Below are 24,907 nucleotides of genomic sequence, written 5' to 3'. Positions count from 1 at the left end.
TCAAAACAAACATCAAAACAAACATCAAAACAAACTAAACAAACATCATAACAAACAACTAAAACTTCTAAACAAACTAAACAAACATCAAAACAAACATCAAAACAAACTAAACAAACATCAAAACAAACTAAAACATCAAAACAAACTAAAACATCAAAACAAACAACAAAACAAACTAAAACATCAAAACAAACTAAAACATCAAAACAAACATCAAAACAAACTAAAACATCAAAACAAACATCAAAACAAACAACTAAACAAACATCAAAACTAATGATTAAAGAAACTAAACAGCTAAACAAACAACTGAATAAACGACTGAAACAGTTGTTTGTTTGTTCAGTTGTTTGTTTGTTCAGTTGTTTATTTAGATGTTTGTTCAGTTGTTTGTTCAGACGTTTGTTCAGTTGTTTGTTCAGTTGTTTATTTAGATGTTTGTTCAGTTGTAGCTTCACTTCTTTGTTTAGTTGTTGCTTCAGTCGTTTGTTGAACAAACAAACAGCTTGTTTTCCTCTCACTGGTGTCAACTGTCGTTCTTTCAAACTGTAATAAAAATCAAACGCAGCGTTTGTGAAAGCTGAGCTGAAAATTGGTCCAAACGAGCTCAGAAGTTGACAGATCAGAGAACAGAGAAATGAAACGACGTCAGACTGCTGAGGACAGCAGAGGCTGATCAGACATGGAGGTTAATCAGCTGCTGGTGGTTCTTCAGCACGTTTCTGCAGGTTAACGGATAAAAAGCGGCTCAGAGCTGCTCTTCAGCGTCACTCTTCACTACACATGAAGATTGTTTTTAGATTTTCCAGCTCATGAACTCCGTTATTCAACCTGAAAACAGCTGACTGTTCATTTAGAAGCTTCCTGCTTTACTCGTCATAAATTCCTCTGATTGTTTTCTCATTTATTAGATATTTTTCACCCAGAAGAAGTGGAATCAAAAGAACACAAAAACAACTAAAAGTCCAATAAAAGTCTAAGTTGAAGCTACAAATCTACCAGAGACAAAACCAGCAACACGGTGGAGTAAAAAGAGGAAAATTAGAAGCAACACAAGAAGAAAAATCACTGAAACAAATCACTTACTTAACATTTATTTGACTATTATCTGTTGCTTTAAAGACAAAACAATCAATGGATGTTTGAGTTTCATAACGGAGCAAACAAATACAACTCAGACTCACTTATTTGGCGTCTTTTAACTCACAAATCATCCAAAACATGACCTGAATGCAGCCAAACACACAAAATGAAGTCAAAATCCAACTGAGAGCAAAAAGCAGACAAAATATCACCAATTAAAGGTCCACCAGCGAGACAAAAACAACCACAAAGTGAAGAAAAATGGTTCAGATTGACAGAAGAGACACAAACCAAGAGCAAAGTCTTTGGAACAAATCAATTATTGGATTGTTTTTAGTATTTTTGGTTCTTTTAGACAGAAAATAATCTGATGTTTCAACACAACAACCAAATTCATCTCAATTTTACGGTTTTGCATCATCAAAATGCAGCCAAACACACAAAAAAAACACTGAATCGCCAGTAAAATCCAATTTGGATCCAAAAAGCAGCCAAATATTACAATGATTAAAACTACAAATTCATGAAAAACAGAGAAAGCAGCGACAAAGTGAAGAAAAAGACGTGAAACCTGAAGTGAAGAGATGCAAAACAAGAGCATAATCATTGGAACAAACCATTTATTTAGCTTTTAATTCACTATTTCTGCTTGTTTTAGACGGAAAATGATCCGATATTTTAACAGAACAACCAAAATCTGTCCAATTTTACTCTTTTTGGCTTCTATTAACATCAAATCTGTGACCTGACTGCAGCCAAACACACAAAGAACAACTCAATCTCCAGTAAAATCCAACTGGGAGCCAAAAACAGACCAATTTATCATTCAAATCACATCCAGAAAGCCAAAAAAAGAACCACAAAGAGACACAAAACCATTAAAACCTGAAGCAGGAAGACAGAAATTGGCAAAAAGAGACACAAAACCAGAGCAAGATCATTGGAACAGAGCAATTATTGGACACTTATCTAATATTTTTTGGTTGTTTGAGACAAAAAATAATTAAATATTTCAACAGAACAACCAAATTCGAGCCAATTTTACTGTCTTTGGCTTCTTTTATGTTTAAAATCACCAAATCTGTGACCTGACTGCAGCCAAACACAGAAAAAAATCTAAACCTACAGTAAAATCCAACTGGGATCTAAAAAAAACAGACCAATGTGTCACTGACTACAAGCACAAACCCAGGAAGCCAAAAACAAACCACAAAGAGACACGAAACCACCAAAATCTGAAGTAAAAGGAAACAAACTGACAAAAAGAGACAAAACAAGAGCAAGATGATTGAAATAAATCAATTACTGGATGCATATCTAATATTTTTTGGTTGTTTGACACAAAAAATAATTAAATATTTCAACAGAACAACCAAATTCGTGCCAATTTTACTGTTTTTTACTTCTTTTAACATCAAAATCACCAAATCTGCGACCTGACTGCAGCCAAACAGAAAAAAAACAACAACTCAATCTCCAGTAAAATCCAACTGAGATCCAAAAAACAGCCAATATTTCAGTGACTACAACTACAGATCCATCAAAGAGACAGAAACCAGCAGAAAGTTAAGAAAAAGACGTGAAACCTGAAGCAAAACCAGAGCATAATCACTGAAACAAATCCTTTATTTCACTTTTTTCCCCACGTTTTGCTTGTTTTAGACAGAAAACGATCCAATATTTCAACAGAACAACCAAATTCTACCCAGATTTACAGTTTTTGGCTTCTTTTAACATCAAAATCACCAAATCTGTGACCTGACTGCAGTCAAACAGAAAAAAACAACTCCATCTCCAGTGAAATCCAACTGGGATCTAAAAAACAGAACAATATATCACTCTGACTGCAAGCACAAACCCAGGAAGCCAAAAACGAACCACAAAGAGACACAAAATGAGCAAAATCATTGGAACAAACCAATTACTGGACATTTTTATCATCCAAATCATGAAATCTGTGACCTAAATACAGAAAAACCTTCTGAATCTGCAGTTAAAGCCTCTGCAGCTGAAGGCAGCCTGTTTGGAAACACTAATATCTGATCACACATCAGCCATCTGCTGCAGCTTCTCTTATGTAACTTTGGGGGTTCAAGCGGCCAAACTTTGGAGGACTGAAGCAGCTGAAGCCTGGCAGAGCTTCAGGAAACATTCATCTCATCATCTCCAGCTCAAACATGGGGCCGTGGAGCTCGGCGGCTCCGTCCATCAGATACTCACACGAACGCGTGGTAGAGCAGCGCCCATCCTCTCGGCCTCTCCAGCGCGTCGTAGATCAGGTTCTGGATCCTCCTCTTGCGGATGTTATTCCTCTTGGCCGGCCGGGTGTAGCTCAGGGGGGTCTTGGCCAGCAGCCCGATGCCGATGCCCTGAGAGCCCCGCTTGTAGTCGTCCCGGCCCGAGGCCACCAGCAGCAGGGCGCCATCCTTGTCCGCTCCCCCGGTGCCTTGGTCCAGCAGGTCCCCGGGAGGAGCGCCGGAGGAGGGCTTCTTCTGCTCCTCCGAGCCGCTAGCGACGGTCCTGGACCGGAGCCCCATGGTCAGTGCTGGATGCCCGGCGGGGGCAGCATGCCATGATCACCCGGAGCTCAGCCGCGGGTCATCTGAGGGAGGGTCTGAGGAGTCTGCGGGGGAGAAGGAGACACACAGCGGCGTTACAGGACCGGAGACCGCTGCGGCTCCACCGTGCGTAAAAACCGCTCCAGAACCAGCCGATAGGACCAGAGCAGAACCACGGACACACAAACACACAGCAGCACAGCGACACAAAGTAGCAGAAACTCGCTCTGCGCCGCTTCACTCCTCAAACCTGCCGAGATGCCCTCAACATCCTGGAGCTTCCAGCCTCAGGAGGAGAAAGGCACCTGATGGGGATGAAGAGGCAGCAACAAGCCCTGAAAACACACACACACACACAGCGGAGACAAAGAGCAGCTGCACACACACACACCACCGACACACACCGCACATGAAGCAGACACCTATGGGAGGAAACACAACGGAGCTCCGAGCGGCCGCACCGACACCCACCAGCAGCGCATCCCGGCCATGGCGCGTCTCTCCGGGGCTCCCAGCCTCCATCCACCCGCAGAGGAAGCGGCGCCGAGGCGGAGGGTGGAGACGGAGAGGAGGTCGGCGGTGGAAGTGAAGCGGAGCAGCAGCAACGAGCAGACCAGCAGCCTTTCAGCAGCAGCAACGCAGCCGCGACGTGCGCGCACACTCACACATGCATGCGCACAAGACGAGCTCACACCTTGACGCGCTCAGCGGGAAAACACGCGTGGAAACAGACAGCTGAATGTGCACAGTCATGCGCAATAATGCTGATAGATGAGATGCTTAAGATGGAGCACCAAGACAAACAGTGACACATAAACAACAACAACAACAACAACACAAAGACGTGATCTGCAGCGTAAACACCAAAACTACAAGATGATGCAAAACTACAAAACAACCAGAAAAACACAACAACCACAATGAGACATAATACAACAAAAAGAGACACAAAACAACCACAAAGAGATGCAAAATAACCACAATGAGACACAAAACAACCACAGACAAAAAAACAACTACAAAGACACAAAACAACCACAAAGACACACATCACATCCACACATGGAGCAAAAAGACGTCAGAAAGTCCCTTGGTCTCATTTCCACCTGTTCTGGTGAGGTTGTGTGTCTGTTTGTCACCGTTTTGTCCCTTTGTGCTCGTTGTGTGTCTCTGTAGTTGTTTCTCTTCTGGTTGTTTTTTGTAGTTTTTTGTCGTCATTTAGTGTCTCTTAGTGGTTCTTTTATATTTATCTGTAGTTGTTTTGTGTCTTTGTGTTGATGTGATGTGTTTTTGCTGCCATTGTGTTTCATTTCTTTTTATAGTCATTTTGTGTCTTTTGTGGTCATTGCGTGCCTTTGCAGTTGCGTTGTGTGTCTCTGTGGTTGTTTTGTGTCTTTGTGGTTGTTTTTGTATCTATTTTTGGTTGTTTTATGTCTATGTCTTGTTATTTTGTGTGTCTTTGTGGTTGCTTTGTGTCTCTTTTGGGTTGTTTTGTGTCTTTGTGGTTGTTTTATGTGGTTGTTTTGTGTGTCGTTGTGGTTGTTTCGTGTCTCTTTTGGGTTGTTGTGTGTTTTTGTGGTTGTTTTTGTGGTTGTTTTGTGTCTCTGTGATCATCTTGTGTTTCTTCGAGGTTGTTTTGTGTCTATGTCTTGTTGTTTTGTGTGTCTTTGTCGTTGTTTAGTGATGATGTAAATCCTGGAAATCAGTAGAAAACATGTGAAACTGCACACATCCAGCCAAACACAGAAAACCAGCGTGTAGAACGTGGAAACATTCCTACTAATGGACCTGATTCCAGCAGAACGGAGGAATTATCGGGCAGCGCTCTGAGGCTTCACCCAGAAGAACGGAGCAGAACAATCTTAAAATAGATTGATTGCGTGTCTTGGTGGCCTTTAGTATTTCTGCTTAATCGTTGGCGGTCGGCGGATTTGACTAATTATCTGGATGAAAAACGGCCCAACGAGTCTGTAATTGAAAAAGCAATAATTTGACTCCAGCTGTCTGCTGCTGTTCAGAGCGACTCGTTAAAGCTCAGAGAGGATTTACTGCAGCTTCAGACCTTCGTCTTAGTTTAAAACGTCCTGATGCTAAAAATAAAACCTGGCAGACAGAGGTCAGGGTTATTTCATTTGGTCTGAATCACTCTCAGGTTATTCTAAATGAAGCGAATTTAACTCTGGAAACTCACCTGAAACCTACAAAACAATAATAAAGCACACGCCCTGTTTGCTGCCCTCATGTTTCTGGTTGGTTTTTTCTCAAATTAACTCTGTTGTGTTTAAATGTATATTTTATATGTTTTTGTTCCTTTCAGACTTTTTCTGGATGATTTTCATATTTCACAGACTAACTATGAGGCTAGCTGTCAGGCTAACATGCTAACTGTCAGACTGCTGTACTTTCCGGACTATAAGCCGCTACTTTATGCCCGTCCTTTGAACCCTGTGGCTTACACAACAATGCAGCTAATGTAGAGATTTTTACGGGCTAACGAGCTTCATGCTGTCAGTACGTTGAGCCTCGTCACATCAGACCAATGAAACTTCAAATTTAATCAAACATTCACACTAAATTCTTCAGATCAGTGATTTTGCGCTTCATGCACACACCCTCATCATGGAAACACACCAAGAAAAGCGTCTGATGCAGATTTTCAGTTAAAGGCTGAAGCAGGTCGTCAATGAATCCACGGTGAGACGTTTCAGTCGGCAACGTGAACAGATTGTTTGATGCTTGCCGCGTGAGGTCTATGCGGCTCTGTGCAGACAAATTACGTCATTTTAGCGGAACATTTTCAGCTGCAGAAGTTCAGAAATCCAGGCTTTTATACGATTCATCCCACAGAGATCATCATAATAACCGGGTTATTAAATGAAAACTAACTGCTGAAATGCAACTATTGGGTAAAATGCCATGTTGTAAGTGGATGGAAAACTTCTTCTTCTCTAGTTTAGCACCAGAGTAGAGCAGGTAGATATGTGTTTGGACACACTGCCCCCTGCAGGTTGGGAGCAGACGCCTCATGGATTCACACACGTTCTCTCCAGCACATTTCCAAGCGTCTCGTTTCCAAGCGTCTCGTTTGTGGGCACGAACTGCCGTGTTACAGGCACTGTTTGGGAAAAAAACACGTATTTAATTAGAAGTTAAAAAGGTCTTGCTGTGTAAATATGTCATGTTACAACGTGGACACCTGCAGGTGAGGCTTATGTATGTACAAAACTTTTTTCTTTTTAAATTTTGTGGGTTTATAGTCAGGTGCGCTCAACAGTCCAGAAATTACGGTAACTGTCAGACTAAGTGTCAGGTTAACTGACTAACTTTGCTAACATTTCATGTTCACGCACAAAAAGTTGTTTAAAAAAGAATCGTTCAATTTACCCTTTAATGAAAACTGCATTTTATGAAATAATAACAGGTGTGACGCTACACTGGAAAATGTTTGATCTTATAACAAGATAAAAAGTATTTTATGATGACAAGAAGACTTTTTTATTACAATGTGTAACGTTTGTATGTCAGAATAACATGAAATATCTATAGACAACATTTTCACATTGTAATGAGAGTTTGATGTGTTTTTTGTTCTCATGGTGTTCATTTAGAGGGAAAAAGATGTTTTCAGAGATCAAAACTCAAAACTAAAGAGCTTCTCCGTCCTCCAGGCTTTCAGACCTGTGACCTGTGAGGTTTTTAGGCAGCAGCAGACTGATGGAGCTCAGCCGAACACGTCAGAACGCTCCGATGTGTGGGTGTAAAGTGATCGGTGACGGACGAGGCTGCGATCGATACTCGTGTCCGTGAATGGAACCACATTTATCATTCTTGTAATTTTACAGGCTGAGGGCCGAGGACGCCGAGCAGAAAGCATCTGTCTGCAGCCGGCTGAGGGCAGTAACAGGGAAGTCAGTGATGCTGGTGGAAGACCGACTGCATCAGAAGTCCTCCAGAAACCTGCTGCAGAAACCTCCTGTAACTCCTCCTCCTGAAGCTGAACCTGTCAGAGCACCAAGAAGCTGCACCGTTAAATATTTGTTGCCTGAATACGTTCAATTTAGATTAAAATAATAAATAATGCATTAAAGTACATGCCTTAGGTTTGATTTAAACAGGATTACATTCATACAGGAGGAGCTCTGCGACAAACAGCTCATTGAAGCAAATTATAGTTTCCAAACAAACTCCACATAGCAGACAAAGTTGTGTAAAATCTGTTGAGGTCAGTGGCTGCTTGATGTCTTCAACACGGAGGGATTGTGTTTGTTTTTTTTATATTTTAAATTGATCATTTTTTTAGCAGCCACATCATGAAGTTGAAATGTAACAGCTACTCTCAGAAATATGATGGTTGTTAATGGCTCCTAAAAAATGCTCCAGTTCTTCAAAGCACCAGCTGAGGACCTTCTATATTTAGGAGACGGTTCTTCACATAATTTATGCAGCTCTTAAATGTACTAAAGGCTCTTCAGTTTTATCGCAGTTCTTTTGTTTAGTAGGTGGCACTACTGCAGGTACTACAGCAAATCTACAACACGTTTTCTAACATCATGTAGAGAATACAAGTTTTATACATATTTTGGAGCCTCAGAACATCCTAACATCTAACACTACATTTACCCTCTAATGCTACATTTACCCTCTAATACTACATTTACCCTCTAATACTACATTTACCCTCTAACACTACATTTACCCTCTAATGCTACATTTACCCTCTAACACTACATTTACCCTCTAATACTACATTTATCCTCTAATGCTACATTTACCCTCTAACTCTACATTTACCCTCTAATACTACATTTACCCTCTAATACTACATTTACCCTCTAATGCTACATTTACCCTCTAACACTACATTTACCCTCTAATGCTACATTTACCCTCTAACACTACATTTACCCTCTAATACTACATTTATCCTCTAATGCTATATTTACCCTCTAACACTACATTTATCCTCTAATGCTACATTTACCCTCTAATACTACATTTACCCGCTAATGCTACATTGTCTATATGCATGAATGGCTAACTTGGTGTTACTGCATGCTTGGCTAATCTTCCAGGTGCTGTCCCCTGTGGCTCGATGTGGTTGGCCTTGTTCCCCGGGCGGCGCTCGGTTTGGGCGGGCGCCGGGTCGCCTCGGGGGCTGGGGGTCGTGGGGGCTGGTGGCGTCCTGCGGGGTGGCTGCTTCTGTGGGGGGGCATGGTGGGCGGTTCGGCTCGGTCGGGTGCCTGGTTTGGGCGCCCGCCGGGTCGCCATCTGCGACTAAAAGTGTCGTGGATGGCGGCCCGGCGGTCGTCTGGGTCTGGCGCCCGGTCGGGCTGGGTCGCCTGTCGTGTTCTCTTCATGGGGGTGGCCGCTTTGTGTGGTGTCGTTGGCCTCCCGTGGTTCCCTTGGCGCTTGTGGTGGCCTGGCGGCCGTCTGGATCGGGCGCTGCCCCCCGGGTCTCTGCTGGGTCGCAATGCGTCTCGGCCGTCTCCCGGTGCCCGCGGCGGGTGCTGTGCGGGGGTGTTGCCCGGGGGCTCGGGGCGGCGCTGTTCCGGCATGGCCTGTTGCTCTTCGGCTAGGGGTTGCGGTTCCGGCCTGGTGGGTCTCTGGGTGCCCCGTGGTACCCTCTCCTCTCCCCCTCCTCCTCCTTGCCTTTTTCCCCCCTCGCCTCCCTCCTCCCGTCTTCCTCCGCCTCCTTGTCCCCTCTCCCTCGCCCCCTCCCTCCTCCCTCCCCCTCGTCTTCCCGCTCTGCTGCCTGTCCTCTCCTTTCTTGTCGTCTCCTCCTCCCCCCTCCTTCTCCTGCCTTCCGCCCTCCCCCTGGGGGGTGGGGCGGGGGATGGGTGTGGGATGGGGGGGTGGGTGCGGGATGGGGTGGGGGGCTTGGGGGGCGGGGGGGAGGAGGGTAGGGGGAGGGGGACCGGGTGCGGTGCGCGGGGGCGTTCTGGCCTGGCCTGCGCCGTCTGCCCGCTGGGGCGCCGGGGCTGGGGGGTGGGGTGGGGGGTTGGGGATTGGGGTGGGGGGGGTGTATGGGGGGGCACTGGGCGCGCGCGCACCTCCCTCCGCCTGGCTGGGTGGGGCCCCGTTGATCGCTCCTCTTAAATCACTTCACAAGCTTCGCACAATACAACTTGTAAATATACACATAGGGCACACAACATATCCCTCGGGGGGGGGGTGGAGAGGTCATATTCCTACTCCACAATTCCCCTCCAATTTTAATGCACCACACTACCTGGGGGGTGGGTGGTTATGGGGTGGGACGTCATTAGGCGGGATGGGCCCCAGTGCAGTGTTGTGCTGTGGCCCCCCGTCTATGCCCCCACCCTGACACTTCTTCCCCCAATTTTAACGCACCACATACACATTCACATTTTGGGCTTGCGGTGAGGCTGAGTGGGGGTTTCGTTACCCTGTGCTCTGCCTCACCGACCCCCCAATCCTAAGACACCACACATACTTGTATATACACTTGGGTGGGTCACATTCACGGTGCAGGGCGAGTATTCACCAGTTGGGGAACTGGTGAACTCAGTAACAGGGCAACTCACAATAGTTTTACTGGCGTGATCTCCGGGGCTTCTCCCTGCCGGGCCCGAGGGCCTGGGTTGTTGCGCCTCCCCTGGTGCTCCTTCCTCTCCCTCCCTCCTCCCCTCCCTCCCTCCCTCCCTCCCTCAGGGTCACGTCTCTCTGGGCGGCCGGAGGTGGGCTGGGCTCGTCTGCCCTTGCAGTGCTGTTGCCCGGTCCCTTGGTGCTGTTTTCCGGTGAGCGGGTGGCCTCCCGGATTTGGGTGTGGGAGGGGTGGCGTGGGTGGTGTGGGTGGTGTGGTTGGATGGGGTGGGGTGGGGTGGCTGGGCGAGGGGTGGGGGGTGGCTTGGTGGGGGGGCGGGGGGGTGTTGGGATGGGTTGTGGGTGGGCGGCATGGTGGGGGAGGGGGGTGGCGTGGGTGGGTGGCGGGGGGTGGGACGGTGGAGGGGGCGGGGGTTTGGGGTCTGGGGGGCGGGGGGTCGGGTTGTGGGGGGGACGGGGGGAGGGCGGGTGGTCGTGGGGGAGGTGGGGCTGTGGGCCGGTGGGGCGCCATGGGGGTCCGCTATGGCCCGTTCTGCTGCCCGGGCCTTGGGGCTCTGGCTGTGTCGGGGGGGGTCGCTCCGGGCTCCTGGGCTGGGTCTCCGCTTGGTGGCTCCTGCGGGGGGGCTGGGTGGACCTCCTTGGGCTGGAGGGGACAGCTCCCTCCTTTTGGTGGAGGTTTTCATGCATGTCAGACCCACCACACCGGCACCTACCAAAACTCAATAGTGTGTGTTCCTCCGGTTGCTGAGTCAGTGGAGGTTGCTGGGTTAGTGTCTGTGGATCTCACTCTGCTCTATCTATCCTTCTTGTGGCCTCCTGACATCTTCATGATTGATCCGTTGGGACTTTGTCGTATTAGGTGTTTGTGAAGGGTTTTAGATTTGTAAATGGTTTTAAGGTGTGAATTAAAGAGTACAAACAAATAAAATGCACCTTTTCTCTTAGAACACTGTCTATGCCTCACCTTTCTGTCTGTCCTGTGTTTGTTTTATGTTTCACTTGGGTGTGCACAGCCCTCAATGGCATAATGTAGAAAACAGCTTGAAATAAACATGATAGGTTAATTTGCCATGAGGGCCGGTGATGGTCACAGTCACAAAGAAGAAAAAAAATTGCACATGAAGCTTAAGCAGTGGCACCATGAGTGGTTGGTGTCATTTTTTGAGCGGACTTGCAGACAAACAAAAAAAAAAAAAAAGGAAAAAAAAAAAAAAAAAAAAAGAAAAAAAAAAAAAATAATGCTACATTTACCCTCTAACACTACATTTACCCTCTAATACTACATTTATCCTCTAATGCTACATTTACCCTCTAACTCTACATTTACCCTCTAATACTACATTTACCCTCTAATACTACATTTACCCTCTAATGCTACATTTACCCTCTAACACTACATTTACCCTCTAATGCTACATTTACCCTCTAACACTACATTTACCCTCTAATACTACATTTATCCTCTAATGCTATATTTACCCTCTAACACTACATTTATCCTCTAATGCTACATTTACCCTCTAATACTACATTTACCCGCTAATGCTACATTTACCCTCTAACACTACATTTACCCTCTAATACTACATTTATCCTCTAATGCTACATTTACCCTCTAATACTACATTTACCCTCTAATGCTACATTTACCCTCTAACACTACATTTACCCTCTAATACTACATTTATCCTCTAATGCTACATTTACCCTCTAATACTACATTTATCCTCTAACGCTACATTTACCCTCTAATGCTACATTTATCCTCTAATGCTACATTTATCCTTTAATACTACATTTACCCTCTAATGCTACATTTACCCTCTAATGCTACATTTACCCTCTAATGCTACATTTATCCTCTAACACTACATTTACCCGCTGACACTACATTTATCCTTTAATACTACATTTATTCTCTAATGCTACATTTACCCTCTAACGCTACATTTACCCTCTAATGCTACATTTACCCTCTAATGCTACATTTACCCTCTAACACTACATTTACCCGCTGACACTACATTTATCCTTTAATACTACATTTATTCTCTAATGCTACATTTACCCTCTAACACTACATTTATCCTCTAATGCTACATTTACCCTCTAATGCTACATTTATCCTCTAATGCTACATTTATCCTTTAATACTACATTTACCCTCTAATGCTACATTTACCCTCTAATGCTACATTTATCCTCTAACACTACATTTACCCTCTAACACTACATTTACCCTCTAATGCTACATTTATCCTCTAATGCTACATTTACCCTCTAACACTACATTTATCCTGTAGCGGTACTACGTTATGATTTATTGCTCTCGTTATCAATAATTGGGGCACCACCTAGCATTGTAATGGCTAGGACATTTATTAATTAACATTAATAAAATTATTAATATTCATAAAAATTTTGATCAATCTCATATCAAAAAGTCTTGAATCCTCGTTTAAATTGACCACATTCTACACAAAGAAACACAAGACTGTAATTTGGTCTATAATGAGGTATTTATTAACTATTCTATGAAAATAATGACAAGTGAACTATGTACAATGTAGATATGGTGTGTGTGTGTGCGTGCAGGACTACGTGTGTGCGTGGAATGTGGGAGTGTGTGTGTGGTGTGTGTGCATGTGTGAGGGATGTGGAAGTAGGTGCGAGAGAGAAGGAAATATGGTGAGGATTAGCCAGAGCTAACCTGACGAGGTAATCGGTAATTTGGATTAAGAATTCTAATGATTTGTAAAAGAATAAATTGATGAAGTGAATTAAATGACCAAGCGGTTAGTACATCACCCATAGAATGGAATCAGAGCAAACTCAGCTGGAGTTATTGAAGTGAACCGTCATGGGGCTGGGACTTGCGAGGCCTTCAGATTCGCAGCACACGGTCTGGACCTGCGGGTTCGGAGCGGTGCGTCGTCGTTGTGGTGGCCTAGATGTCCTGCCGCGGGTTGATCGGTTCTATGCAAAGACCTGGTCCAACAGATCTCTGGAGTTCTCAGCTGAGTGCTTAAAAATGATGGTTCTCAGGCTTTAGCCAAGAAAAATGGGTGTTGATGAAAAACGGTCAAAATTAAGAAAAATAAATGCTGGTTCTGAATCGGTTCTTCAGATTAAAACGAATAACGTTGGTTTAAAATTGAGCAAAATGTCTCCTTAAGTTACAAAAATATTAAGAGATAAATAGTTAACAAACTTAGATGGTGAGGGAATTTTGAAGATAGGAAAAACGCGCTTTAGGTAAGAAAATAATGAGAGAGACTTTGGTTGGCCTCTCAGGAAGAGAGGGGTAAGAAGAGAGGGTCGTAAGGGCGTAAGAGAGTGTAAAATGTGGGCTACGGCTGACTTTATCTGTGGGTCCAGCTAAGGGGAGGACCTGGGCGGAGAGAGAGAACTTTTAGGCGCGAGTCTGGTGGAATTTGGAATCTCTTTGTTCTCACAGAGTAGAGAAGAAAGAGGAATCCAGAATGGATTAAAATATGATATTAAACGCGCAAAACACGATCTGTCTATCCCACCATATTCAGTTGTGTGAAAGTGAAATGTGTAGATTAATACATATGTTCATATGATGTGAATCATTTCATTCATAACTATATGTTTATGTTTATGACATTAAAAATATGTATCACAGTGAGAATATAACAACAAGTCAGAGATTTGGTAACAGGTAAATACAATGGTCATCATTCAACCTAAATGGAGAGGAAATTCAGAGATTAATAAGGGAATTCAGTCCAAAATCATAGTATCCTGGGGAAGAAATGATTAAACATCACAAATTAGTATCTAGACTTCTGTGAAAGATAGAATCTTGATTTTCGGATATGTTAATGATGAATGATTTCCATTGACACTGGTAATTCTGTAAACACAAAATACATTCCAGAAATATTAATTTGCCAAGGTTTTTAAGTTCAGTTCCAGTCTCTTTGTTTCAGTCAAAGAGAGGGAGAGGGTGACTCCAGCCTTCAGCCATAAAGTTTTACGACTTGTTATCTGATCTGTGGAATGCAGAGACATCTCTGGCTGAGGGTCTCCTAAAGCTGAAAAGGGATTTTAGCATGAAAGTTCATTAAACAAACGTCCATAGCATATAATTGAAAGTCATTGTCTTTTAAAAAGAAGAAGTTATTCCAGGGGTTTAAATGTTCACAGGAGTTCCATCCTTCTGTGAATGAAAACCTACAGAAATACAAATGTCTCAATCCTCCTATAGAGATGGGTGTTGGTCAGTGCTGAAGAGAGGGAGAGCTTATCTGAGTTTTGATCAGCTCAGGAATTCCAGGGCCTTTGCAGTCTTGCTACATATTCCCCCACTTTGGAGCGATGTTCGTTGTATCAGAAGAACTTCGGTCCAACATCAAGGTCATCCGTGGTGTCAGGATCAAACTCAGATGCTGCTCTGATTCAGGGCTGATGTTTATTAGTATCAGGAACAGGAATCCTAAGGGTTAGTGGGTTAGCTTCTGAAACAGCTTTATTACTGACTAGTAAGGTAAAGTAAAAGAATCAAGATTCTAATAAAGAGTAGATAAGGCCTATGGGCTTAGAGAATAAAAATAAAACAAAATAAGGTAAATTAAAACAAACCTGAAGCTATATATGTCACTTCTGAAAATGTAAATCCTTACAGAAGTGTTAGATGATGGTTAAATTGTCATTTAACCGTATGATAGGTGTAATTGTCAGTAGTAATGAATGTATGATTCAAAGTGAGAAGGTAGATGTATGATTTACCTAAAGCTGGTGTCTTGAAACATGTCAGATAGAAGTATATTTATCTACTGGGTGAGCAGTCGAAAACAGACAGTTATGAATTCACGGTACTGGCAGTGATAAGAGATGCGAATCTTATGTTAAACGAGAATCAAAACAGAGGCTGCGGTCAGTTGTGCACTTGATACGATGGGTTTAACCCCCACTTGTACCGATGGAGTTTAACGAGGGTGCTAATAAAGATATTAAAAGGTGAACTTGACTGAAGACAAGACACCTGTGGTTGAGAGGACCTCAAGTGATTTTTCACTGAGTCTGAAAGGAAGGACAACAGCTCTGTTTATGTTAGTTTTAGTAAACTGTCTTGGTTTGTTGTGATTATATTATTAAATTTGGTAATTTCCTGACAATTTGATTGTATGGTTGTTTATTTGTCAAAGTTAGGCTTATGATTGTAAAGTTATTTATTTCCTTTTATCTGCTGATTCAAAGTTGAATTTGTAAACTTAGTAATTTATTTCTTTGCCTGTTAATTTTACAATTGGATTCGTAAAATTAAGTTATTTATTTTTGTCTGTTCTACACCGGTTGTTTTTCTGTAGGACGTTTAGTTTTTCCTATTTATCTATTTAGTTCTGGTATGAGATCTGACTGATTTATTGCTTCCCATGCAGTCTTTATGAAGTTTCGGTGCAATTTTTATGTATTCATTTAAAGTGGACGGGTTTTTGTCCCTATCGATTTTGTTTTGATAGATTACAGGACAGGTTTTGTCCTTAATCATGTAGTGGTCAGACCAGTGAGGGAGGAGCTTTCGATCGAGCTTACCCCCACTTAGTTTAGTGTTCTCAGGTGGTTGGGCAGAGAGGTAGGACCATGTTTTGTCCCCCACTTGGTGGTTATTTTGCGTGAGGTTTTGGTCACTTACATCAATCGTATAGTGGGAAGCTGTGTGAACTGCATCAACACAGGCTTCCTCTGGCTGGAAGAGCAGGTGCAGTAGTAGAATCCTTTGTCTACCTGTCATTATTTTAAGGAGTGGAACTTTGGTTGTTTCATGTGGAGTTCCTGTGATGGCTATCAGAAGTAGGAGTAGTCTGGTTTTAAACTTTCTGTGGTTGGCTTTTCCTATCTGACCTGAAGTCTGGTGAACAGTGTTCAGGCTGGGATTTGCCCATAGTGATTCATGGCCGTGTGTCAACGTCACCCCCCTGTGGTTTTGGGTCACCACGAACGAAGGTGAAGTGAGAGGGCCAAAAGCATGAAAAAGTAGGCCGATGAACACCAGAAACGTGGCGAGGACAATAGAGAGGAGCCAAAAGTGAGAAGCCGAGGAGAAGTGCAGAGAGCGCAGAGTGGAGGTATTAGCACTCACAAGATCTGGAACCGGGCCCTGTGTGTCACAGTCAAGTGAAGGCAGGGTCATAAGGTCAGAGTCAGCTGCCAGGGAGACCAACACAGGAGAGTGAGTGGCCTGTGGGGCAGCAGAGGGAGGGCGAGTGAGCTCACTGGCTGACAGGGTGGGTGGGTGGGCACAAGATTTTGGGCTGGGCTGACATGTGGAGGCACCTGTCCAAGGAGTGTCCACAGGAACGTTCTGGATGGAAAAAGGAAGACCAGGGTCTAGTGGAAGCTGGAGGTCATGCAGTGCTGCCCTGCTGGTGCACTTGATACCTGCAGTTTCAGTGACATATTCAGACTGTGGACAGAGGTGGGTTGCAGGAGTGGAGTCATCCACTGTGCAGAGGAAAACATCATATGGGCTCTGTGGAACCTGTAAGGTGTCGTCTGTGTGCTCCTGTCTGTAACTCTGTGTCACAGTGTCATCAGGAGCTGCGATTGGCAGGGGCTGGCGGACCTGTGCATAGATTACAGAGCATTTAAAGTCAATTATGGGTTCAAAGCGGTTGAGAAGGTCCTTCCCCATAAGGAAAGGAGTGTTGTCCAGAGATGACACATACACTGGATGGATCAGGGTCATATGTCCTATCTGAAGCATCAATTCAGCCCTAGTGGACAACGTGACCGTTGTCTGTGCATATGGCTGGATGTTTAAGTCACAGAACTGATAATCAGACTTTCTACCTGTCCTGTGCAGTCTGTGCTGCAGTTCCTGGAAAAGAGGGAGTGACATTATTGTGATGTCGGCTCCAGTGTCCAGAAGTGCGTCCTGATCCAGGACACCTTCAATGTTTATCGGTAGGAGAAATTGTCGGCCTGTTCCTCTTTTTTCAGTGAGGTGGCTCAGGAATGTCATCGGACCAGGGAATGCATTGTTCTCAAAATTTTCATCATCAGAGTCTGGTTGGACTTCTGAGAGCGCACTGAGGGGTTCTCGGTCATCACCCCCCTGTTGGGAATCTAGCGTGTCAGTCTCAGGGTCTGAGTCAAAGTCAGGGTCATCAGCTTCCCAGTTTGACATATTTTCTGTGTCATCTGGTTGGCTGGCAGGATTGTCATATTCATGGTTGGGGTCTGAGTGCACTGCATCGACATGAGGTCCCAAGTAGAATTCTTCTCCAGCCGTGGTTGACGGACTGAAGGAATCGGTGGAGGAAGACACAGATGTTACAGAGTCACGCTCTGACTTCTTCTGTTTCTTCCTGACCTCTTGGAGCAGCTGTTTAAGCTCCTTTACTTTTTGGGAAATGTGAGGGATGTCAGACTCACCCGTTCCACTGACGTGGTTCCGTCTGGGTCTGCCTTTCTCATCATTCCTATGCGAGTAGTTGTCACGGGATGCACCACGACTGTGATGTCTGTCCCAACGGTTCGACCGTCCCCTTCGTGGGTGACCTGGGGGCCGAGTTTGGTTAGGAACAGGTTTCATGTGGTCCTGGCGTCCGCCAGTCCAAGGTGGTTTGACAGGTTTGTGGGCCTGCCTAGGTCCCTGAGGTGAGGACTGTTTCGGTGTTGAGTCAGGCCGCTTAGCTTGTGGTGGATGAGTAATCCGACCATGTGAATTGTGGCCTGAAGTTCTTTCAAGCTCCATCAGTGAGGGAGGGCTGTCAAGACGCAGAACAATGTTATGTTTTGCTGATCTGGACTGACTCTGTCTCTGTTTAAAGAAGCCTTTTGCAGCCAGCTCACGTAGCTGTCGGCTGTCTAAGGAGCGTGGGCAAGCCGACACTCCAAGGTGGTAGCTAGTAGTAGGATGCAGGTGTTCGACAAAGAGAGATTTGAATTGCAAATCTTCCTCCATTCCGGGTTTGTTTTGGGATCCAAAGTAGGCTAGACGTAGCCTGTGGTAATATTGATGGGGATTCTCTGATCGTCCCTGTTTGACCCGAAGGGCAGGTATCAGGCCAGTGTCTGGCATGAGGTCGCGATATTCCTCTTTCAGGGCCTGACACAGCTTTTCAAAATCAGTTCTGACATTGAGAGGTTGGCGGTCGATAAAGCTGCTGACATCACGACTGGATGTCATCTTTACCAGACAAATCTTGTCATCTACTGAGGCGAGTGGACGCCTCTTCAAGAAGAAGTTGATGTCAGACACGTAGGTTAGGATGTCATAGTTGGAGTCATTAAAATTTGGTTCAAAACGCTTTATGTGTCTAGCTATGCTGTCTAAATCACGGACTGTGGAACCCTGGGGTAATGGGTTTCTCTGAGCTGCTGGAGGAGATGAGGTGTATCTCCCCGGTTCTGTGAGCTCAGCTTCAAGTTCAGCTAGCTCTTTTGGTTCGATCTTTTGAATTTCTAGTGGTTCTGCAGCTCTGACTTCAGCGTCATGCAACTGTCGTTCGAGGTTTGCCACATAGCTGCTGTTGTCTTTGATTTGAGATTTTAAGTCATTGTTTTCAAACACAGCTTTCTTTAGAAGGTGTTCGGTTTCTGTATAGTCCTTCTTGGACTGTTCCAGCTCTGTCTCTACAGTTTGAAGCTGGGTTTTTTGGTTGGAAATTGCTTCTTGCAATCGGTCATTTTCTGTCTTTAATTGATGTATTTCTTGGTTTGATTCAGCATTTTTGCTTTGAAGTTGAGTGATCTGGGCTTCCGATTCAGCAACACGTGTCTGGGCTTCTACCCTAGCTTGGTGTTCTTGCTCTATCTGGGTTTGAGTAGTTTGGTTCTGCTTTTTTAATAGTTCATTTTCCTGATTGCGGGCTTTTAGAGTTTTTGTTGTTCTCTCTAAGAGTTGAAAAGTGTTTTGAAGTTGTGCTGACATCACAGCAGCCATTTTCCCTAAGATTCTTGACAAAAAATTTTTTTGTTTGTGTGTTTTTGAGATCGCTTCCGTCAGGAGCTCTGTCATTTTGGATTCAAGGGTAGAAGGACCAACATTTTGGATTTTTCTTACATATCCAGGTAACATCTCTTCAGACAAGCCACTTAAAGCGTCATCTAAGCTCATCAGCGGGTCACTGAGGTCAGACGCATCTGGGGCCATGTCTTTTAATGAGAGTAACGGACAAATGTTACAAACAAATTTACAACGAAACAATTTTAGCACAAGTTGGGCTGGAAAAGTTCTGTTTTTGGAATCGGAACAACCATAACAACAAGTGAGATTATTCAAATGCAGTTAGATGTTCTCAAAAAGAAGAGTTTAAATCATTTGGTCAACAGCCTGGATTTATCTACATTTGTTTTTGTAAGATTAATTGTTTCAGTGTTCAAGTTTAGAAGCTCAATTACCATAGGTAAAGGAGAACTAATTCAGCATTGGTTAGTTAAAGGCATTCAGTTGTGGAAAACCATTTAACTATGAAAAAGTTTCAAAATAAACATTAAATTGCAAGCTTGATTATGCCCATTAAATGTTTACCTAAAATGTGCTCAACTGATTAGTTGATGCAAAAACAACTCACTTAACTTGGTTCAGAATCTGAACTGAAAATCAAAAAGTGAATTAAAATTCAATAGTGGGTTAAAATCAATTGAATAAGTGCATGAAATGTTTAATAATAGCTCTTAACTACAATAGTTCAGTTTTACATTCAAAAATAAGTCATGCTTTTCGATTAAAATGCGTTTCAATGGCTTACATGTATTAGAAATTGCAGTTTTTCTGCTTTAAGTGTAACACTTCGAAACAGCCACAAGATGGTGCCACTGGGCTTGTTCTTAATTTGGTGGTTGAAGACCGGGCTAATGCTAGTTAGCTCGCTGCTAATGCTAGTTAGCTCGGCGGCTAATTGTGCCTTATCTAATAAAATTAGGTCGCTGTGGATCTTAGCAAACAGCGAACGAAGGTTATATTTAACCAAGCAATGAATGTGTGTTGGGCACGAGACACCCAAATGCTAAATTACCTCAAGCTGCCGAAGCAGAGTTAGCAAGTTCGGTTAGCTACTCCGAACGCTAACTGGGAGGCTTTTGAACAAACTATGCGTTCCGGACGTTTCATCGGTAAGGCATAGCACTGTTCATGAATTTCAGGCCTTATTTTTAATTGTTTTAGTCGACAAATAAACTGTATCAAGATGGATAAAAACTTTTCGAAACTACTCAAAGAGCTCAGGCTAGTTTAGTTAGCAACACAGGGACTGACTGCAGCTTCAGCTGACGTCACGGCAAACAGCGCTCACGGCAAACAGATGAATAAAACACAAGTGCGTCCACTAATGTTATCAATCCGACGTGATATAAAAACAAAACAGCGTTTCAAGCAGTAAATTACTTACACAATTTGATTAAAGGAAGACATATGCTCACACAGCAGATAAAGAACCAGTGTATGTGAATGAATGGCAGAGGGAGGCTTCAGCTCCCGATGATTGAATAATAGTGTTTCTTTGTGCAAAAAGGTTTTTAATCGGCCTCACACGGGGCACCAATATATGTAGCGGTACTACGTTATGATTTATTGCTCTCGTTATCAATAATTGGGGCACCACCTAGCATTGTAATGGCTAGGACATTTATTAATTAACATTAATAAAATTATTAATATTCATAAAAATTTTGATCAATCTCATATCAAAAAGTCTTGAATCCTCGTTTAAATTGACCACATTCTACACAAAGAAACACAAGACTGTAATTTGGTCTATAATGAGGTATTTATTAACTATTCTATGAAAATAATGACAAGTGAACTATGTACAATGTAGATATGGTGTGTGTGTGTGCGTGCAGGACTACGTGTGTGCGTGGAATGTGGGAGTGTGTGTGTGGTGTGTGTGCATGTGTGAGGGATGTGGAAGTAGGTGCGAGAGAGAAGGAAATATGGTGAGGATTAGCCAGAGCTAACCTGACGAGGTAATCGGTAATTTGGATTAAGAATTCTAATGATTTGTAAAAGAATAAATTGATGAAGTGAATTAAATGACCAAGCGGTTAGTACATCACCCATAGAATGGAATCAGAGCAAACTCAGCTGGAGTTATTGAAGTGAACCGTCATGGGGCTGGGACTTGCGAGGCCTTCAGATTCGCAGCACACGGTCTGGACCTGCGGGTTCGGAGCGGTGCGTCGTCGTTGTGGTGGCCTAGATGTCCTGCCGCGGGTTGATCGGTTCTATGCAAAGACCTGGTCCAACAGATCTCTGGAGTTCTCAGCTGAGTGCTTAAAAATGATGGTTCTCAGGCTTTAGCCAAGAAAAATGGGTGTTGATGAAAAACGGTCAAAATTAAGAAAAATAAATGCTGGTTCTGAATCGGTTCTTCAGATTAAAACGAATAACGTTGGTTTAAAATTGAGCAAAATGTCTCCTTAAGTTACAAAAATATTAAGAGATAAATAGTTAACAAACTTAGATGGTGAGGGAATTTTGAAGATAGGAAAAACGCGCTTTAGGTAAGAAAATAATGAGAGAGACTTTGGTTGGCCTCTCAGGAAGAGAGGGGTAAGAAGAGAGGGTCGTAAGGGCGTAAGAGAGTGTAAAATGTGGGCTACGGCTGACTTTATCTGTGGGTCCAGCTAAGGGGAGGACCTGGGCGGAGAGAGAGAACTTTTAGGCGCGAGTCTGGTGGAATTTGGAATCTCTTTGTTCTCACAGAGTAGAGAAGAAAGAGGAATCCAGAATGGATTAAAATATGATATTAAACGCGCAAAACACGATCTGTCTATCCCACCATATTCAGTTGTGTGAAAGTGAAATGTGTAGATTAATACATATGTTCATATGATGTGAATCATTTCATTCATAACTATATGTTTATGTTTATGACATTAAAAATATGTATCACAGTGAGAATATAACAACAAGTCAGAGATTTGGTAACAGGTAAATACAATGGTCATCATTCAACCTAAATGGAGAGGAAATTCAGAGATTAATAAGGGAATTCAGTCCAAAATCATAGTATCCTGGGGAAGAAATGATTAAACATCACAAATTAGTATCTAGACTTCTGTGAAAGATAGAATCTTGATTTTCGGATATGTTAATGATGAATGATTTCCATTGACACTGGTAATTCTGTAAACACAAAATACATTCCAGAAATATTAATTTGCCAAGGTTTTTAAGTTCAGTTCCAGTCTCTTTGTTTCAGTCAAAGAGAGGGAGAGGGTGACTCCAGCCTTCAGCCATAAAGTTTTACGACTTGTTATCTGATCTGTGGAATGCAGAGACATCTCTGGCTGAGGGTCTCCTAAAGCTGAAAAGGGATTTTAGCATGAAAGTTCATTAAACAAACGTCCATAGCATATAATTGAAAGTCATTGTCTTTTAAAAAGAAGAAGTTATTCCAGGGGTTTAAATGTTCACAGGAGTTCCATCCTTCTGTGAATGAAAACCTACAGAAATACAAATGTCTCAATCCTCCTATAGAGATGGGTGTTGGTCAGTGCTGAAGAGAGGGAGAGCTTATCTGAGTTTTGATCAGCTCAGGAATTCCAGGGCCTTTGCAGTCTTGCTACAATCCTTTAATACTACATTTACCCGCTAATGCTACATTTACCCTCTATCACTACATTTACCCTCTAATACTACATTTATCCTCTAATGCTACATTTACCCTCTAACACTACATTTACCCTCTAATGCTACATTTACCCTCTAACACTACATTTACCCTCTAATACTACATTTATCCTCTAATGCTACATTTACCCTCTAACACTACATTTACCCTCTAATGCTACATTTACCCTCTAAGACTACATTTACCCTCTAATACTACATTTATCCTCTAATGCTACATTTACCCTCTAATACTACATTTATCCTCTAACGCTACATTTACCCTCTAATGCTACATTTATCCTCTAATGCTACATTTATCCTTTAATACTACATTTACCCTCTAATGCTACATTTACCCTCTAATGCTACATTTACCCTCTAATGCTACATTTATCCTCTAACACTACATTTACCCGCTGACATTACATTTATCCTTTAATACTACATTTATTCTCTAATGCTACATTTACCCTCTAACGCTACATTTACCCTCTAATGCTACATTTACCCTCTAATGCTACATTTACCCTCTAACACTACATTTACCCGCTGACACTACATTTATCCTTTAATACTACATTTATTCTCTAATGCTACATTTACCCTCTAACACTACATTTATCCTCTAATGCTACATTTACCCTCTAATGCTACATTTATCCTCTAATGCTACATTTATCCTTTAATACTACATTTACCCTCTAATGCTACATTTACCCTCTAATGCTACATTTATCCTCTAACACTACATTTACCCTCTAACACTACATTTACCCTCTAATGCTACATTTATCCTCTAATGCTACATTTACCCTCTAACACTACATTTATCCTTTAATACTACATTTACCCGCTAATGCTACATTTACCCTCTAACACTACATTTACCCTCTAATACTACATTTATCCTCTAATGCTACATTTACCCTCTAACACTACATTTACCCTCTAATGCTACATTTACCCTCTAACACTACATTTACCCTCTAATACTACATTTATCCTCTAATGCTACATTTACCCTCTAATACTACATTTATCCTCTAATGCTACATTTACCCTCTAATGCTACATTTATCCTCTAATGCTACATTTATCCTTTAATACTACATTTACCCTCTAATGCTACATTTACCCTCTAATGCTACATTTATCCTCTAACACTACATTTACCCGCTGACACTACATTTATCCTTTAATACTACATTTATTCTCTAATGTTACATTTACCCTCTAACACTACATTTATCCTCTAATGCTACATTTACCCTCTAATGCTACATTTATCCTCTAATGCTACATTTACCCTCTAATGCTACATTTACCCTCTAACACTACATTTACCCTCTAACACTACATTTACCCTCTAATGCTACATTTATCCTCTAATGCTACATTTACCCTCTAACACTACATTTATCCTTTAATACTACATTTATTCTCTAACGCTACATTTACCCTCTAACACTACATTTACCCTCTAACACTACATTTATCCTCTAATGCTACATTTACCCTCTAATACTACATTTATCCTCTAATGCTACATTTATCCTCTAATGCTACATTTATCCTTTAATACTACATTTACCCTCTAATGCTACATTTACCCTCTAATGCTACATTTATCCTCTAACACTACATTTACCCTCTAACACTACATTTACCCTCTAACACTACATTTACCCTCTAATGCTACATTTATCCTCTAATGCTACATTTACCCTCTAACACTACATTTATCCTTTAATACTACATTTATTCTCTAACGCTACATTTACCCTCTAACACTACATTTATCCTTTAATACTACATTATCCTCTAATGCTACATTTACCCTCTAACACTACATTTACCCTCTAATACTACATTTACCCTCTAATGCTACATTTATCCTCTAATGCTACATTTACCCTCTAACACTACATTTACCCTCTAACACTACATTTACCCTCTAATGCTACATTTACCCTCTAATGCTACATTTATCCTCTAACACTACATTTACCCTCTAACACTACATTTACCCTCTAATGCTACATTTATCCTCTAATGCTACATTTACCCTCTAACACTACATTTATCCTTTAATACTACATTTACCCGC

General features: G+C 42.6%; 1 protein-coding gene across 1 annotated transcript in view; it reads right to left on the bottom strand.

Annotated features, from left to right (window-relative positions):
* The window catches only part of kcnq3 (potassium voltage-gated channel, KQT-like subfamily, member 3), a 133,153-nt gene extending 128,436 nt beyond the window's left edge, over positions 1 to 4,717 (bottom strand). The window contains exons 1-2 of the mRNA XM_051953914.1: positions 4,116 to 4,717; positions 3,307 to 3,709 (exon numbers count right to left, since the gene is read on the bottom strand). Coding sequence (XP_051809874.1) covers positions 3,307 to 3,623 — 317 coding nt within the window. The 5' untranslated portion in view covers positions 3,624 to 3,709; positions 4,116 to 4,717. The remainder of the gene's footprint in view (positions 1 to 3,306; positions 3,710 to 4,115) is intronic.
* Between the last annotated feature and the right edge of the window lie 20,190 nt (positions 4,718 to 24,907).

Source organism: Acanthochromis polyacanthus, chromosome 9 (genome assembly GCF_021347895.1).
Source record: "Acanthochromis polyacanthus isolate Apoly-LR-REF ecotype Palm Island chromosome 9, KAUST_Apoly_ChrSc, whole genome shotgun sequence".
Lineage (NCBI taxonomy): Eukaryota > Metazoa > Chordata > Actinopteri > Pomacentridae > Acanthochromis > Acanthochromis polyacanthus.
Note: the sequence above shows the minus strand (reverse complement) of the source record. Positions and strands in the feature narration are given on the sequence as shown.